Here is an 18,249-nt window from a genome sequence, read left to right on the forward strand (position 1 = left end):
ACACTGGAATATCTCATAATTAACATACAGTGGAATAATAGTGAATTACGAGGCGATAGAAGCTAGTGGAATAATTCCGAACGGTGATAGTAGTGAATTACTAAAACAAGAAGAGCATATCATCAATTTTCAATTGCTCTTGCACTCAAGAACCAATCAACTCCACAAATAAAAATGCAAAAGAAAACCCAACCCAAACATTACAGGAGAGGGGAGTTGGCGGAGGATGGCACCGGAGAGATGAACAGAAGCACATTATGATGTTTACAGTTGGCGGTGTTGCTCCTCGAGCGGTGATGCTGCTCTCCATGTGCGGTAATGTTGCTCTAAGAGATGTGCTGGACAAATGATAGGTCCAGCTCTCAATATTTCCTTCATAATTTCCCTTTTTAAAATCACGACACGGGGTTTCCACTTTCAGTGAGATTTCGATTGTACTTTCTATATTTCATTAATTTCAGTGGACACTGAAATATTTATCTTTCGGCCACAATATTTCAGCCATTTCAGTGGTACATAGGAATTCAAATATATTTTTAAATGTTTTTCAATTTTTGGTTGGATCAAATTGAATATTTTGACCGCAATGCAAACCAAATTTACTGAAATTCACTGAATTTTGGTTGCCGCTGAAATTTTCCTGAAACTGAAGTTGAAAACCTTCACATAAGTAACACGCTCCTTTGTAATATTGATACCGGTATGATTAATGCTTCATTGTTGTTCACACGTGAATATACAAAGAGAAAATAAGTTCGCTACAATTGAGGAAGCTCTTGATCTCCTGAGTTTGGACACATCCATGGAAACCAATACATCAGTTTGAAAAAAAAAACAATACATCAAAGTGAGTTGGAAATCCTATCATGTTCATATTTTTCCGAACCATGTTGGAGGGTTGCATGTGATTCCATTAAGAAAGAAGAATGCGTAGAGCGTGAAAGGTATGACCCATGCATCGCCACAGAGCCACGACCCACCTAGACAACACAAACAACCTAGAAACTAGAACATGAAAAGAGTGACACGCTGGGCAACATAGCAAGAAAACATCCACTATGAGAACCTGGGTCGGCATAAACGACCCAAACCAGAGTACCAAGACAAGGACGGCAGCTGAGCGCAAGCAACATAGGGACGAGTCTGCCACCAACCATGAACCAACATCCCTTGCACTACACGGTATGATACCACCAAAAGGCAGTCAGCCGGAAGCAAACAACCATGGCTTCAAACGACTAAATTCAACTCCAAATCACAACTGAGAGGGCAGTTGAAAAGGTTGGTTTCCTCGTGAGTGGAATTTATCCATACTTTTTAGACTATATTTTAGTGCTTAATTAAAATCCCTCGTATCATATTCATCTTGTACTTATTCATGTCCTCAGAGCATCTACAATCAAACTCCTCAAATCCTTCTTAAACATCCATGCGGACAACCCGGTTCTTGCCCGGACAGGAGGGAGAAGGAAAAAAAACACCCAACCACAACCCTCTCTTTGTTCGGACGTGTCCAGCCAGTCCATAAATCCTCATATATATCCAGCCCAAATATGGGAAGGATATGGAGATGTCGTGGGTTCCAACCGAGCTAGGCCCACATGCAGCGACCCATCTCCCTTACCTCTCTCGCATTTTCTTCTCAATCGAGCAGAACCACGCGTCCCTGAGAAGCTCGCGGCAGGGAAGAAAAGCCGTTGGGGCTTGCACACATCAGAGCTGGAGCTCGCTTGTCCATGCGAACTCCTCGAGAGGGGCTGCTATGCATCAGCCGATAGTTTTATTCTCTATTCTAGTTTAGTTTAGTTTACGCTCTAGTTTGTAGTCCCTATGGGTTCGACACTGAACTTATCACGAAAGTACTACACCATTCTATGCTCTTGCGGAACATCAAGCATTTTCACGCGCCGTTACCAGGGAGCACAACGCTTGACGTTACCTTCCGACTCACACATAGTTTATTTTATTTGTTGTTATTTTTCTTACCGTTATTGAGATTAAGGAGAAGAAAAATATACTCATCATGTCTTCTAAGATGACTATAGAGGATCACATGAGACTTGCAAGAAAGGAGGTAATAAGGGAAATGTTTACATCCTTGGGGCCGAGACCCGAACAGAGTTATGAAATTAATCTGATTCTACTCATTCAAATTTCCACTTCCATACCGCGTTCGCGCCTTATCTGTTTTGAATCGTTCTGGGCTCAGCGCCCGGCTTGCAAACGGGTCATTGCTAGCTCTTGGGCTCCCAAGGATTGCTCCGACCCCGCGGCCTTGCCACTTGCATCAAACTACCAGGAATAGGCCTAAGGTTTGGGCAAAAAAAAAACTGAAGCCGGTGCAACAGCGCGAAAAGGACTGCAAAATTGTTATTTCCCTCCTGGACCTTCTTGAGGAATCGTGATCTCTCACTCACTTTGAGAGGAAACTCCGCATTGTCGTCATTATCACTCTCGAACATGCTACTCCCTTCGTCTAGGTGAGTAAGTCATTTTAGGTTGTGCACCGTGACCAAGGAGGAGGGAAAAATGAGAGACCTTAATGTTTATTTGCTAATTGATAGCATTGCATGCAATAAACTAACCACTGCATGTCGTGGTTGATAGTCTCAGGTCATTAAAAGCATGCACACCCCTCGTCTCTTATTGGTTGATATGTGAAGAAACAAGAAACGAGGTAAAAGTTAATGCACCGCGTCTAAGTGTTTTGGAATTATTTGGTTTTTGTAAGATGACTTACACACTTATACGGAGGGAGTATTAGTCGAATAAAATCTTCTGGAAACTTAGGAGCAGGACTAAAACTACTATTGAAGGCGACAAGAATACCGAGTACTTTCACATTTGTGTATTGCAACGTGTTTCGCAAAAACAAGATCTTTGTTCTTGAGTACAACGGCGTCGACCATTTCGCTCATGATCAAAAGGCTCCGGCCCTCAAAGACTTGTACACCAGCCTCATTGGCTCACCCGTTCCTACAAACTGGCTCATCAATCTTAATATCCTCTGCCCTAATCTTGTCCCCCAGCCACGGTCACTAGAAGTCCCCTTCTCCGAGCAAGAAATCATCGACGCTTTCCTCCAGATGAACCCTAATGCCAGCCCTAGTCCCGATGGTTTCGAACCGGCTTTCTACCGCAAATTTTGCATGTCCTAAAAAACTCACCACTACCTTTTCTCCAATGCCTTTCATAACTACACTGCTAATGTCGAACGCTTCAACAGGGCATGCATGGTCCTTCTCCCCAAGGAAGACACCGCTCGAACGCACGTACACACACCTTATCACTACAAGCACCTCCAGAAGACTAGGCCGGCACGTCATCTTGAGATTGACAAAGTCGCCACACACACCTTCGTACTCGACGGGAACGTCTATCCTCACTGGACGCACGCCGTGCGAAGGCTTGGAATAAAATCAGAAGAATGCGAGCACCGGCGTCACGTGAGCTCCACAGGCTGGGAATAACAATGTACTTCTAGCCATGATTGGTTTTTTTTTCTTAACGGAACAATAGATTAGTTCGCGGATAGTAATAAATTTGTTGATTATGATAACTTGGTCACGTCGGAACTACCATATCAGGAGTGCGTACGGAAAGGCAAATTAAAAAAATGATTTTGGTCACCTCCGTCGAGTCGAACGTGCGGGTGGATTCGGCGGCGCGTGGACCGCGTGGCCGGCCGGTCAGCTCCTGGACGTAGGGTCAAACATTGCGCTCGCTCGCCACCGTACGTATCACCCCCGGAGCGGACGGAGCACATGGCTCCACGTCCGCCTGGACGGCAGGATCCGTACGTCCCACTTCTCTTCTGCCTGCCCGGTCGGATCAGCGGTGGTGGGCCGTGGGCGCCTCTGCCTCAGCAGCATCTGCGCACTTAAATCTCACTTCATTTGTCTTCAAAAGAAAAAAACTCAATCTCAGTCCGTAAAACATTTGTTTTCTCCTAATATAAGGCTAGAGACCACCGAAATTACATACATATAGAAAATAAAAATGGCGCGCCTATCCCTACGGCATCAACAGTGGCTTCCTCACGTGCTCGTCGACGTTGCGTCGTGATTGACCGCTACTATACTCGTTTTGGTGGAGCGGAGACCCATGCCATGGGTTCCTCGTGCTCCGCGTCGGCATGTGAACCGGTCCGTTTCCCGGTCCACCACGCCGCCCCGATCCGCTCGCTGCTTCCTCCCACCACCGTCCACCCCCGAGGCACACGGACAAGAAAAAAGAAAAGAAAAAAAGTGGACGGAGAGGCCGGCCCAGCACGGACCACGACCCAGCCCTGGCCTCCGCGTGAGAAAGACATGAGCAGAAATCCCCAATTGCGATATCTCGTCGTCCCCACGGAGCACGGAGTAGTAGTATAATATATCAATGGCTCCCATCCCCCCCGTGAGGAGATCCGCAGCCACCAATCCAAACCCCCCTTCCCCTTCTCCCCTTGCATCGGCTGGACTCTGCCGCCTGCTAAATCTATCTCCTCCCGACGGCCTCGCCTTATCCCCAGCGCAGCGCGCACGCATCCATCTCCCACCCCGCGCCCGCGCGCCACACATTCCTCGCGCTCCTGCGCCCACAACCATCTCTTCTCCCCACCCCGATCTTGGATTCTTCCGCCGCCCATCTGTCTTCTGTGCCCGCCGTGCACCGCGCGCGGTTTATAGGCTCACGCCGCTCCAACCAGGGCCGGCCCTGACCACGCACTAGCCACGCGTGAGTCCCTTGATTCATTCATACACTACCACACCCACGACTACCAACACACCTCGAGCGAGTTTCCTGCCTGCCCACGATTCTGCGATACAACAACAACAACATGTCGGTGCTGGCGGAGGTCTTCCGGGAGCCCACCCTGGCCGGGGTGGCGCGGGAGCTGGCCACCCTCGCCGCGCCGCTCTGGCTTGCCGCCCTCGTCGGCCTGCTCATCGGCTGGGCCTGGCGCCCGCGCTGGGCAGCCGCAGTCGTCGACGTCGCCGGCAACAACCACCACGAGCCTGTCGCCGCAGCGGCGGCGCCCGCCACCGTCGCCGACCACTTCGCCATCGTACCTAGGTGAGGACTTACTTTCTACTTCACCATATCCTTCCTTCTGCCCCCAATTGGATTTGGGGTTTCTGCTTCAGTCCCTTTACTGAATTATATCTAATTTGCCTGGGTACAGAGCTAAGCCGGCCTCTGTGGCGCCCGTGACGGAGGAAGAGGAATTGGCGGTCAGCACCCCGGACCTCATGCACCTCCGCAGGGTCGTTGAAGAGAAGGACGGCGGCCCCGCCTGGACGCACATGATGGACCGCACGCTCCAGACATTCCGCTACCAGGCCTGGAAAAGAGAACCCCAGGTATGAAGCCTTCCAGGAGCTTTTTAGTTGAGTGACTGTACAACCCAAGAATTTTGTGTGTGGACTCTCTCAAAGTTGATTCATACATAGCCTTATAATTTAACAACATGTATAGGTGTATCAACTAGTCAAAATTGTGTCAATTATTATTCTACTACTGTTTTTGGATTGATGACAGTCAGTTGTTGCAGATTTGTGAGATTAGTTGCAACTGAATTCGGTTCAGTAATTCAGTGTTTGGACATCATAGTACAAGATACTATTCTAGAGCTCAGGATTAAAATGTTTGTTCCATTCCAGAACGGCCCGCCGCAGTACCGCAGCAGCACCATCTTCGAAGACGCGTCGCCCGATGTCGTCAGGGATTTCTTCTGGGACGATGACTTCCGGATCAGCAACACCTGGGACGACATGCTCCTTGAGCACGACACGCTGGAGGAGTGCACGAAGACGGGGACGATGGTTGTTCGCTGGGTCAGGAAGGTGAGCCATCTGCTTGATATCCCTCCCTGGCAAACCCTGTGATATCTTTTGCTTACACTGCTTGCGTTGCCTCTGCAGTTTCCGTTCTTCTGCAGCGACAGGGAGTATGTTATCGGTCGCAGGATATGGGCATCTGGAAAGACCTACTACTGCGTTACCAAGGTATGTTATGCGATGAACTAGTATATAGCTTTATATCTGTTAGAAAGCTGTTATTGGAGCACACGTTCATGCGATTGCTTTTACGGCCATGTTTAGAGTTCCTTTGCGTAATGGATTTGAGATGGGCGCTGTTGCTGTTTGTTCCATCTTCTCATTTGCAAATTTGGAAACAGATTTATTGCTGCTTTCTCTATGTTTGGTTGTAGATGCACTGCATTCTATATCTATCTGTGCCAAGCATACTTGTCTTCCCGTATCTGTAGTTTCTCGCATACACACATATAGGCTATCTCTAGTTTAGATGCCATTCATCATTGAAGCATTGCTTTATTTAGGCAAACAGATCATTAAATGTCTTACTGCATTTTTTCCAGAGCGTGCCTCGTCCCTCTGTTCCAAGGTGCAGCAAACCTCGCCGTGTGGACCTGTATTACTCTAGCTGGTGCATCCGTCCAGGTATTATTCCAGTTCCATCACAGGTTCCTCATAATAACATATCTTGCCAGGCCAATGTATTTACACCTGTTCCTTTTTTATCAGTTGAATCAAGAAACGGCGATGGGGCAATGACGGCATGCGAGGTGCTCCTGTTTCATCACGAAGACATGGGTATCCCATGGAGCATCGCGAAGCTCGGCGTGCAGCAGGGTATGTGGGGCTGCGTCAAACGGATCGAGCCTGGCCTACGGGCATACCAGACCGCAAGGGCCTCCGGTGAGCCCATCTCGAAATGCGCTGCAATGGCACATGCCAACACAAAGTTTGTCGCCGACGAGCTCACCGCTTCAGAGAACAACACCGAGGCCGGTTCGACCAGCAACAACGCCCAAGCCGAGAAGCCGAAGCACTGGACGGGCAACCTACCCAAGGTCTTCGTGATAGGCAGCGTGGTCGCCCTGGCTTGCACCTTCGACAAGGGGCTACTGACCAAGGCCCTCGTGTTCGGAACGGCGAGAAGGTTTGCAGGACCAGGAAGAAGATAGGAACCAAACATCGACGATCCATGACGCGCATTTGTTCCGATGCACAACCGAGCGAGCGATGCTACCCGGTATTATTTTCGGTCCTGAGACGCTCGTGCTTGCAGATGAGGACGAGGACGGCGTTTGCTCATGCTAGAGAGCATCTGTAAGCAGGCTTGTGTACATACTGCTGTAGCTGCAGTCTGTGAAGCTGAGAGCTGATTAGGATATGGAACCATGATGATAATGAGACTGAATTGTATTGGATGCTGAGACATGGCCATCATCATCATTATGATGATGATGTACTACAATGAATAAGGCTCATATTTTGGAGGTGCTATAAAAACATAGTGCTTTTTGTTGGTTGGTCACTAACAAGAATTTCTTTCTTGCTTTGCTCGCTGGTGACACACATGCATGTGCTGATTTACCTATGGTTGGCGGTGACTTGTTCATTTGGCCTTCTTTGTTGAATATTATTCTTGAGAGGCATCTGTGTCCAGTTGGACTGTCAATCTTCAACCTTCTTGTTTCATACTAGCCTTTTCGGTCAAAAAGTTGGAAAAATGTCATACTTAGCTGAGGTGATGCTCTATGAACCTGCTAAGTTTCAACCTCAAATCAGGACGCGGTTGTTCTGATCCTGAGCTCATGTGAGCTCGGGTGAAGAGTAAAATAAAAATGGAAAAAGGGTTAAAAAGACCTGAAATTTGTGCCAAACATTGGGCATATGTTTTGGCTGCTTGCAAAGCTTCACCGCCAGATGACATTCGTGGAAAACAAGGCAAAATAGAATTGATGCTTCAAAATGCTTTGGAAAAACAAGGCAAAATAGAATTGATGCTCTAAAATGTTATTTCCAAAGCATTTTGGAGCATCGACTTTTCTTTTGCCACGTCTTCCACGGATATCATTTCATGATGAAACTTTGCAACCAATGAAAACATCTGTTAATGTTTGGCACAAAAACTATTCAGAATTTTTAGAATTTGTTTTCATTTCACTAGCACTTTCGTGCTTCAAACTCCACCACTTTTGGAATCTAAGAGCGAGCAAATTTGTGCACCACTATTCATTTCCAATGTTTTCATGCCACCAAATTCCAACGTTCTCATATGGCCAAAGCGACGACTGGATTTGATCTTTGAATTTTACACATCATGTGGCCCGCCTCCCTCACGTGTCTGCAATGTTTTCGCAAAATTTCTCCAAATGTTGACGACTCTACTGTTAGCATTCAGCACCTTAGGTGAGATGATTTTCCCCATCAACACAACACATGTTCAATGACTCCTTCCGGCAGACTAAAATGTTCTTCGAGATACAACTTTGACCGCTAATTTCCGTCGTAATATATTACGAAACCCAGCAAAAATTACATACCGCAAAACAGCTTCCCATGACAATTGACAAACCTATTGACGAGAAGAAGAAGAAGAAAAAATGCGGGAAACACTTCTAATCCATTCATCGTCTGTCGTGGCAGTACAAGGAACACGAGAAATAACAAAAGTTAAACACTCTCCAAAAACATCCAGATCAATATGACACATGTGACTAAGATAAAGGAAAGAGAGAGAGAATAGTCCTTGCCGTGTTCTCCTTGTTTCCTTTCCACTTCCTCTCAACTGCTTCCTGGTCCATCCTTTTCCCTTTGCCAAAGCAGTGGTGGTGCCATCCATCCTAGTGAGGGAATAAACGTTGCTTGACACACCATGATTCTCACCACCTTATCTCTCACTCACAAATCAATGCTAAAAACTGGTTTCCCGGACAAGTCAATCCGCGTTTCCGTTCTCATCTCGCACGAAGTAGTCTTCTCCAAGGGGGGCGATGGGCCCTTTCCGAAACCGAAAGGGGGGGCGCGGTGCTGGGTAACCCGAAAGAGGGGAGCGTTAGGCGCCATGTGATGGCATGGCCAGGATCAGTTAGGGATATCTGCGCACCCTAATGGCATGTTGGACGATGACAGGACCCAGTTACCTTTCTAGCTGTCCCAAGTGCACAATCAGTTGGGTATTTTCTCTTCCAGGCACAAGGAGAGGAGCGGCGTTAGGGCACGTGCAATGGGGCGGCGACGTCGAGAGGAGCAGCATTAGGCCACGTGCAATAGGGGCGACGTCAGTCCCTCTTGTTACCCGCAACAAGATGTCGGGTCTCGGAGAAGAAAGATAACAAATTCAGCACATGTAACAGAATTTTCAATGTGAAGAGTTTGATACCTATTTGTGCTTGTAGATCATATGGCATGTGAGCAGGGTGTGGCCTTGTGCTATGAGCTGAGGCTCAACAGAGGAAAGGAATCTCCCAAACAAACCCAGTAGAGCAGTTTCAACAGATACTATCATGTTTCACATCTCTTCCAATATCTGTACCAATTACTACAAACCAGACAGATGTAGAGTTACTGTAGAACAACAACTGGACTGGTGAACATTTTCTTGGGTAAAAAAAAACTGGGGGCATCAGCCGCCGCGCGGTAGCACAGCGAGCAATGAATTACAGTGATAGATGACCTCTAACAACACAAGAAATCGACAGCGGGATCGACAAAACTAGGGGCGGGGTAGCTAGAGAGGTAGTGCATGAGAAACAAGGCGTAAACAAGCTGCTTCTGCAGCAGCGGCCCTTAGACTTGCGCTGTGCCTTGCGTGAACTTCGGGTCCTCGCACCTGTACTTGCCGTCGGGGCCTATGCCGAAGCCCTTGGGATCGGCAAACACGTTCTCCAGCAGCTGGCTCCGTGGGGGGAGCGGGCTCGCGTCAGCGAACTCCACGGCCTCTTCCACGACGTCGTCAATCTTCTTCTCGATGCTCTTCAGCTCGGCTTCGGACGCGAGGTTCTGCTCGATGATGTACTTCTTTAGGGATGTGATGGGGTCCCTTGCAGCGTAGTGAGATTTCTCATCTGTGCACGAGGTCATCAGATGATTGAGTCAAAGAGCACATTAGCAAAAAAAAAAAGAGGAAATATGTGCAGCTTGACAATTTCAAGAGTTGACAATTAAGTTTGCCACTAGAGAAAAAGAGAATGGATGCAGATATACACTGAGATACTGGATACAAAATAGTCACAAATCAAGATTACTAGATAGCGATAATTTCCAAGTTAGATACATAGACCATAAAAAAAAGTAGTAATCAGGTTTGAAGACGTAAACAAGTATATGGTCTAGGTCATGTAAGATCCAAACTTAGCCAACTAATTTATATTTCCACCTTTACGATTCAAAATCTATCTGATACGACTAATAACAGAGTAAAAGTGATTTGAGAATAATAACTGCATAAAAAGGCATACATCCTGGGACAAAACTAAGATTAGTTGTATGTCAACTGTCAAGTTGTTAAGATTTATCAACTTGATACAGAAACACAAGGGGTCAATTTAAATAATGAGACCCTATGGGTCAACAACCGGTAATACCCTATCAGGATGGTGACATATCAGATAAGATGACTGGGTCAATTTACTGTCAGGTTCATTAAAGCACGTCCCCTAATAATAAGCAATAAAAAAAGGCATTTGCTTCTTATGAAGGTTAATATGAGAGGATTTTTGCCGTTTGTATTCATGTTTATTTAAAGAAAACAAGTGGTGCTGAATATTCTGTGAATTGACTATGAGACAATCTAGTCATACCTATCACTATCAGGAAGGTGACATACCAGATAAGATGACTGGGATGATGATAAGAACAAAAGAAATATTTCGCTCAGTATTTCAATTGGCACCATAAACTTTACTTTCTAACTGTGATCATACAAAACCCTATATAGCTTTCACATTTATTTCGCAACCAAACAGGATGGCACATCTTGCATGACCAAAATTGTATGTGATGTATTACTCAGGAAATTTAGTACTCCCTCTGTCTCAAAATGTAAGACGTTCAGTGTCAGAAAAGGTCTTACATTCTGAGACAGAGGGAGTAGTATATAGTACTCCCTCCGTCCGAAAATACTTGTCGGAGAAATGATTGTATCTAGACATATTCTAGTTGTAGATACATCCATTTTTATCCATTTTTATGACAAGTAATTCCAGACGGAGGGAGTAGTATAGTACTACAGTTCAGGTACTTGGCAAACAGTCTAAACAGAACTGTAAACTTCATGACTAAAATGCTTTTCTTGCAATTTCTATTTCTCCAGTTAGCATAAAAGTGATAGCAGTGCCACTACTTAGAACAAAAGTGAAGTACTCCCTCCGTCCCAAAACAAGTGACTCAACTTTGTGCTAACTTTAGTACAAAGTTAATACAAAGTCGAGTCACTTATTTTGGGAAGGAGGGAGTAAAAATTAACCAGAAAGGTAATCCTTACCAGGCCTCCTGAGTTCATCTGGATCAGCAAGAGAGTGGCCTCTGAACCGGTAAGTTTCACATTCCACTAGAGTTGGTCCTTCACCTCTCCTGGCCCTGTCAATTGCCTCCTTAGCCACCTCCCTGACCTTCAGGACATCCATCCCATCGACATGTACACCAGGCATTCCGAATGCCGGGCCCTTCTTCCAGATCTCGGGATCTGAAGTAGACCTGAGGTGAGACATCCCGATTGCCCATAGGTTGTTCTCCACAACAAAAATAATCGGAAGCTTCCACAGCTGAGCCATGTTCAGGCACTCAAAGAACTGGCCGTTGTTACAGGTACCGTCCCCAAAGAATGCAAGCGTGACATCAAGCCCGTCAGGGCTAGACTGCTTGAGCACCTCATGGCGGTACTTGGCGGCAAAGGCAGCGCCAGTGGCGACAGGGATGCCCTCTCCAATGAAGGCAAAGCCTCCAAGGAGGTTGTGGGGCTCAGAGAACATGTGCATGGAACCACCCTGTCCGCGGCAGCAGCCAGTGGCCTTGCCAAAGAGCTCGGCCATGACTGCACGGGCCGGGACACCCTTGGACAGCGCGTGGACGTGGTCACGGTACGTGCTAACAACACAGTCAGGTTGGTTCAGCTGCTTGATGAAGCCGGTGGAGACGGCCTCCTGCCCGTTGTAAAGATGGACGAAACCAAACATCTTGCCACGGTAGTACATTTGCGCGCACATGTCCTCGAAGTTCCGGCCGAGGATCATGTCCTCGTACAGCTCCAACGCCTCTTCCCGGGTCACCGCCTGCATAAGGCGATACACTTCAAATTAAGGAAACAGAGAAGCAGAACATGAAAAAAGCTTCCAAGATTTAACAATTTATAACCTCAGTTTTCTCAAATTTTCATATACAAGCACCACTGGCTCGCTGCAGTTACCACAGTTGAAGCTAGATCTAAGAACTAAACAGTACTCCAATTCTGAAATCATATGATGCGGTACATTTTAATTTGCTATCGAGTATCGGTTTTAAACTAAAAACAAGGTTGGCATGAGAGGATCGGTCGAGAGAGAGCTTTTGCAGCACCTTCAAATCAAATCCTAAAGTGAACTTTTCAAGCGTGGGATTGTGCCCAGATTATTACAAGAGAATTCCCAATACAAGATTCAGGAGGCCGCTACTGACTAGCATCTGGGTAGTCGAATTGCTTACTGTCCAACCTTTGGGGACGAAAATTACGCGAGCTAATCTGAACCAATCTAGTATCTAGAACAGAGTCATGCAGTAAGTAAATCTAGAACGCTCGACGAATCTACAGACGGCAGCTCCCGGGATCCAATCGTACGTAGAAGAGGAAAAGCGGCCCGAGCCAAGATCGATTTTTTACAGTCGGGACTGCAAGATCGCAACTTTTTTTACGGTCCCTGATGAACAGACGAGAGATGCGAATTCTCACCGGGTACGCGGCGGCGGCGGGCGCGGCCTTGAGCACGTCGGAGGAGACGGCCAGGACGGAGCCCAGGCGCCGGGCCGGCCTGTGGCGGAGCGGGCGCATGGAGGACGCGGACGGCGCGGGGAAGGGCCGCGCCCGGTCGCCGCCGGATCTGGCCGCCGCCGGCGCCAGGAACTTGGCGGCGGTGAAGGACGCGGCCGCCATCTCCTCTGTCTGGAAGATCTGCTGCCGGCTGTCCCCGCTTGCCCGTGTGCGCGACGCAATGCGGCGGAATGGGGGAGGAGAGCTCGGGGCGGGGGCGTATAAGGAGGGGAGGGGAGGGGAGGGGAGGGGCGGAGAGCACGAGGAAGACGGATGGGGAGAGGGTTTGGGGGGCTTGGGAGGGTCCGTCCAGGCCACGACCCCACCATGCAACGCTGGCGGTGGCGGCGGTGAGCGGCAGATTGATTGATTTTCTTGTTCGTCCAAGTGTCCGACCCCAACCACACCACCGAGAAAACAGAGCCCAATGGTCTTCTCTAGGAGCAAAATTCTTGTTGCACCAAGCAACCAACAAGCAATAGATTTTTAAAGGAGTGTAATGTAAAATATAGTTTTCCTAGGGATTTATAGTTGCTATGCTTGGTTATGCGGTTGCTATATGTTTGTCCCACGTTATGGTGGGGCCTTTACTTGTCGACATTTACCATGTCTTGGAGACAGGAAATTTTGCGTAGACAAAAAGTCAACATCATAGGTTCCGAATGCGTTGGACTGTTCTTTTCTTACTCCAGCTGGTACGATGCATTATCTTATGCTATTGAAACTTTTTACCGCGTGTGGTTTGATGGCAAACTAAATATGTTGTTATCATGTTCAAAAACTACCTCAGCATGGAATGATTAGGCTAATTCAGGTGGCAGCTGAAAGGTTCAGCTCATGGCATGGATGGAGGCCACACGCCCACAACCATACTGTGCAGTCACAAACATGGTATCAAAGTTCCCACCGACCCGATGACTTTCATTGGCTCACTAGAGAGCGAATGACAAGATTTGATTTATAACTGGATTTCATGAAGCCACAATTTTAAATGAATTTGTGTCAATGTACCAAACTATTTGGAGGGTTTTTTCTGAAAAATCACAACTGTTATGCTAATGATTCGCACCGGACTCAAAGTCGAACCTCACCCCATTGGATATCAATATTGAGAGGACGGGTACTCATGCCATAGATATGCTGACTTGGAATTCAATCTAATTTAGATATACAATTCCAAAAGGGTGATTCTCCCGGGCTTCTCATCCAAATGATATGAAACTTTTATAGGATAGTCACCAGGGTATTTATGATTTGCTTAGATTTGTTTTGAGTTTTGTTGAAAATTTCAATTAAATTTGCAGAGAACCTCAAGAGATAAATCATCTCAATCTCACTACCACACAAAAAGAGCTATATCATATAAAGCTTTCAAGGCATGTCAGCAAGGTCCATCATGAAAAAACCCGTATGAGGCGGATTACCTTAGACCTCGTTATCGGATAGCTTAGAGTGAAGCCTACATTGGCAAGGTAGGCATTCTAAGGCAAACAGAAAGTAGACCCGTCATAGAAACTATCTCAGGCAGTTATATGGTAAGGTCGTCTCACATGGGGATGTATTTGTGACTTTTTTCCAGGCCTGTAATAAAGCTCTAGCCCATCTCAGAAAGTTTTTTGGGACTTATATAAGCCCCGATGTTAGACACTTAGACCCCAATCACCGTCGCTCGTTCGTTGACTTCTTTTCTGAGATTGTTTTTGTTTTTTCGGTCCAATCTTGTTTGTTGATGCATGTTCAGTCTTGTCCGTTCACGTCGTTCGTTCGTTCAATCTTGTTCTCTGATGTTTTTTGTTTTTTATTCCCTGGTTTTCTTGGTTATACTTTGGTTTTTTCATGAGTTTTTGTTTATTCATGGGGTTTTCATTGTTTTTCCTTTTTCTTTTTCACCATTATCTTTGTTTTATTCTGGTATTTTATTTTCCTTTTTTGTCGGCTTTCTTTTGTTTCATTCTTTGTTTTTATTTTTATTTTCTTTCCCATTTTCTCTACTTCTTTGTTTCTTTCTTAGTTTCATTATTTTTCTTCATTTTTCTTCGGTTCTTTTGTTTTTCTTCGGTTTTCTTTGTTTCCTCGTGGGTTTTGACTGGTTCCTTCGACTTTTCCGTTCTTCTTTGTTACTAAGTTCTTTTTTTCTTTCTTCCGTTTGTTTGATTCTCTTCGTTTTTTTTTCTTGTTTGAACACTTGTCTACATTTTATATACACTTTTGTACATTTTAAGTATACACTAGAAACATTTTTAATACATGTTTACCGTTTTTCAAATACATGATTAACATTTTTATAGATCTTATGTTTGATGACTATTTTTTCATACACATTGTATATACCAGGAACATTTTTTAATATATGTTTAACATTCGTGAAATATACGATTAATATTTTTTCACACACCACAATAATTTTATTTTTTCTGTTCAGAAATTTTAAGACACATTATACATTTTTCATATGCACCAGGAACAATATTTTTGCACACACTTAACATTTTTAAAATAGATGATTACCATTTTTTTCAAGTTTTTTGTCTTTGATGACTATTTTTTCGTACATACTTTACATTTTTATGTATCGGGAATAGGTGTTTATGCGAACCAACCTATGGTTGAATATTTAGGACGACAGTGGTATCCCAACCCATCTGAGTTCAACTTCTAGACTTGACGCTACTTTACATTTTTATGTATTGGGAATATGTGTTTATGCGAACCAACCTATGGTTGAATAGTTAGGACGACAGTGGTATCCCAACCCATCTGAGTTCAACTTCTAGACTTGACGCTGGTGCTTGTATTTTTCTGGATTTATTTTAGGGCTTCCGGCGATGTGTGTTTAGTGGAGGGAGACATTCCTACGAAGGTGTTTGTGACAACTTCTTCAAGATGGTGTGCCAACTCAGTCTCTTGGAGGTGCTCATATGTGTAGGGTGTGCGTGCGTGCATAGAGATGAGTGTATGTGCGTATGTATAATCGTTTGCGTCTGTGTTGTGTTAAAAAACATTTTTTATACACGGTTAACATTTTTGAAATACATAATTAACATTTTTTTACACATGATCAACATTTTGTAAAATTTATTTTTATGTTCAATTTATTAGTACATGTTCTACATTTTTGGCATACACCAGGAATATTTTATATACAAATTTAGTTTAAAACGATTTTAAAATAAATGATTAACATTTTTACAATTTTTTGTATTTGAAGAGTACTTTTTGATACACATTATACCTTTTTGTATATATATCATGAACATGCTTTAAATATGATTTTTTTCATAGACATGGTATATTGTCTACAAGAGAAATATTTTTTCTACACACATTTAGCATTTTATCACAAATGCTGGATTAATATATTTTTTTAAAAATTATGTAGAGTGCTATATATTATTTACGAAAAATAAGAAAAAAACAGAAAAAACGAGGTTGTGGCCTCCCGCAAGCTGGCCAGCCCATTCTTACACTCCCTCCGGCAAGACTGTCCCACGTCTGACGTCAAGCGAGACATAGGCGCGCACAAATTATAGGCGATGTGTTGGCATGTCTCCATATGTCATGAGTTGGGACTTGGGACAAATGTTGTCACACTTAAATGCATGAAACACAGGGAACAAATTATCAAGTCCCTCGACATCGAAACAAACAACATGACAATATGTGAACATAAAAACATGCTCCATCTGTAAACTAATGTAAGATCTTTTAGATCATTAAAAAAAGTATTTATGAATTAATGATCGCTCGTGAAATAAAAGACACAACTCCCGCCCATGTAATAATGAGTCTCTCACAAACAAAAATCCATGTGTTGGAAAGTAGACACAAGAAATCAAGGAGCCCGTGCATTCAGCTAGCTGGTGCTTGATCAGAGAGGGACAAGGGTCTCGAAGCAATTGAGCCCATCCAGCTCCGGGGCGAACCGTGGCTTCAGTTGCGCTCGTTGCTTCCCAGCAACCTTGACGGCAGAATCATTGTTCAGCTCCTTCTTCTCCGCGTGTCTTCCGCTGGCATCAGATTGCTTCGGCGTTTGCGGCACGGGGCTCGCCATGAACTGCAGAGTACAAATATAGAGAGCCAAAAAAAAAAACATAAGAACACAAATGTAGAACTTAGCAAACATGAATTGCCATGGAGCTTATGAGCTGCTTGTACCTTGTTGGTGCTGAAGAATTGGCTGGCGATCTGTGCAGACAGGATGGCCTCTGTCGAACCCATGAGCGGATGAGCCAATAGCTAGAAGCTGGTGATGAACTGATTAATCACCACTTAAACTAGCTTAGTGTTTCTTATCTGAACTTCACTGCATATATGGCAAGCTCTGTTGCTGCATGCTGATTCGATCATGTCTATATATAGCAACCAACCAGTGTAAGAACATTGTCGGGATCGGTCGAGTTCGGGTTGTTTCAACGGCTTGAGATTCATGGGGATATGGCTGGCTTATCTCTAGCTACCAAGAAAGAGCCTCAATTTGTTGGTGCCATTGGCTCCACGTAGCTCACCTAGCGGAGTGTTTCTAGCACTATGTGTGTACATCATCTTATCCACACTGCAACACACATCTGGGCTGTGCACTTTTTGCGCTTTTTTCCCCTCATGATGGATGACGTATAGTGACAGGCGAGGAAAATTGGATGGATATTTATGAACAAATATCTGGGTCGTGTGATATTTTGCTAAAATTTCACCAAATGGCTACATCATGTCAGAATTATTTTTTAGATAACTACAATATGTCAGCATGAATGCTTTCTATAAGTTCCAAAAGTGGTGGTTTTTGGTCCCTGAAAAAATTAATAAAAATAAATTTTTTTGAGACAAATTAATAAAAATAAGTGGTAGTGTTCTCCTGGGCTTCCGCCTCCTGGACAGCCGACAGAGTTCAAGGACCGGTGCCAGCCCACCAAACTGGAATGTGTGTGTTGGGCAGGTTCCAGCCCACCAGGCCTAAGATTGGGCCAACGACAGAGTTCTGTTTTTTTGTTTCCCGTTTCTTTTTCTGTTTTAGTTATCATTTTTTAAATCGTAAATATTTTTAAATTCTAAAATATTTTCTAAAACTTTATCTTTTCAAAAAATAAAAAAAATCTTAACTTTACAAACTATTTGAAAATTCATAAAGTTTTTTAAAAATTCTATCCTTTTCAAACTTGTGGACATAAAAAATTCATAATATTGTTTTAAATTCATGAACATTGTTTCACAGACATGAACCTTTTCCAAAATCCCTGAACACTTATAATTCTACCAAGTTTTAAAAAATTAGCAAAAACACAGTCGGTTTTCCGAAGCTAGTAGACTGGCCATAGAAAAAAGCGAACGAAAAATAGAATAGAATCAGGGAACAGGCTTAGCGAGTGTACACCAAGCAAGCGGCTACTGGGCCACAGCCCAGGCGGTCTGCGCTGGTTAGCCAACTGACACTTAAGGCGCCGGACAGGAGGTCGC

The 18,249-nt window shown here is 44.8% G+C and overlaps 2 protein-coding genes across 4 annotated transcripts; one reads left to right on the forward strand and one right to left on the reverse strand.

Annotated features, from left to right (window-relative positions):
- Positions 1-4,398: 4,398 nt before the first annotated feature.
- LOC123043076 (stAR-related lipid transfer protein 7, mitochondrial) lies at positions 4,399-7,326 on the forward strand. Its single transcript, XM_044465420.1, has 6 exons — positions 4,399-5,058; positions 5,168-5,345; positions 5,646-5,828; positions 5,907-5,990; positions 6,365-6,446; positions 6,531-7,326. The coding sequence occupies exons 1-6, from the start codon at positions 4,823-4,825 to the stop codon at positions 6,971-6,973; spliced, it is 1,206 nt and encodes a 401-aa protein (XP_044321355.1). The 5' UTR covers positions 4,399-4,822; the 3' UTR covers positions 6,974-7,326.
- Positions 7,327-9,276: 1,950 nt separating this feature from the next.
- LOC123043077 (pyruvate dehydrogenase E1 component subunit alpha-3, chloroplastic) lies at positions 9,277-17,031 on the reverse strand. Of its 3 annotated transcripts, XM_044465423.1 has the most exons (5): positions 16,954-17,031; positions 16,722-16,852; positions 12,721-12,868; positions 11,281-12,067; positions 9,277-9,862 (listed from the first exon to the last, which is right to left on the reverse strand). In XM_044465423.1, exons 1-5 carry the CDS (start codon positions 17,014-17,016, stop codon positions 9,585-9,587), a joined length of 1,407 nt encoding a protein of 468 aa, XP_044321358.1. In that variant the 5' UTR covers positions 17,017-17,031; the 3' UTR covers positions 9,277-9,584. The 3 variants fall into 3 exon arrangements, with proteins under 3 accessions (XP_044321358.1, XP_044321357.1, XP_044321356.1); XM_044465422.1 differs by lacking the exons at positions 16,722-16,852; positions 16,954-17,031 and adding an exon at positions 12,903-12,936 and having other exon boundaries at positions 12,721-12,737; XM_044465421.1 differs by lacking the exons at positions 16,722-16,852; positions 16,954-17,031 and having other exon boundaries at positions 12,721-13,137.
- Between the last annotated feature and the right edge of the window lie 1,218 nt (positions 17,032-18,249).

Source organism: Triticum aestivum, chromosome 2B (genome assembly GCF_018294505.1).
Source record: "Triticum aestivum cultivar Chinese Spring chromosome 2B, IWGSC CS RefSeq v2.1, whole genome shotgun sequence".
NCBI classification, from domain to species: domain Eukaryota; kingdom Viridiplantae; phylum Streptophyta; class Magnoliopsida; order Poales; family Poaceae; genus Triticum; species Triticum aestivum.

Bases quoted from the DNA above. Each gene is read 5' to 3' on its own strand.
- LOC123043077 (XM_044465423.1), bottom strand. From the start codon at position 17,016: ATGGGTTCGACAGAGGCCATCCTGTCTGCACAGATCGCCAGCCAATTC. The intron at 12,068-12,720 runs GTGAGAATTCGC...CGCCTTATGCAG, and splicing joins CCGCCGCCGCCGCGTACCCG to GCGGTGACCCGGGAAGAGGC. The intron at 9,863-11,280 runs GTAAGGATTACC...CCTCGTGCACAG, and splicing joins AGATGAACTCAGGAGGCCTG to ATGAGAAATCTCACTACGCT.
- LOC123043076 (XM_044465420.1), top strand. From the start codon at position 4,823: ATGTCGGTGCTGGCGGAGGTCTTCCGGGAGCCCACCCTGGCCGGGGTG. The intron at 5,059-5,167 runs GTGAGGACTTAC...GCCTGGGTACAG, and splicing joins CACTTCGCCATCGTACCTAG to AGCTAAGCCGGCCTCTGTGG. The intron at 5,346-5,645 runs GTATGAAGCCTT...GTTCCATTCCAG, and splicing joins CCTGGAAAAGAGAACCCCAG to AACGGCCCGCCGCAGTACCG.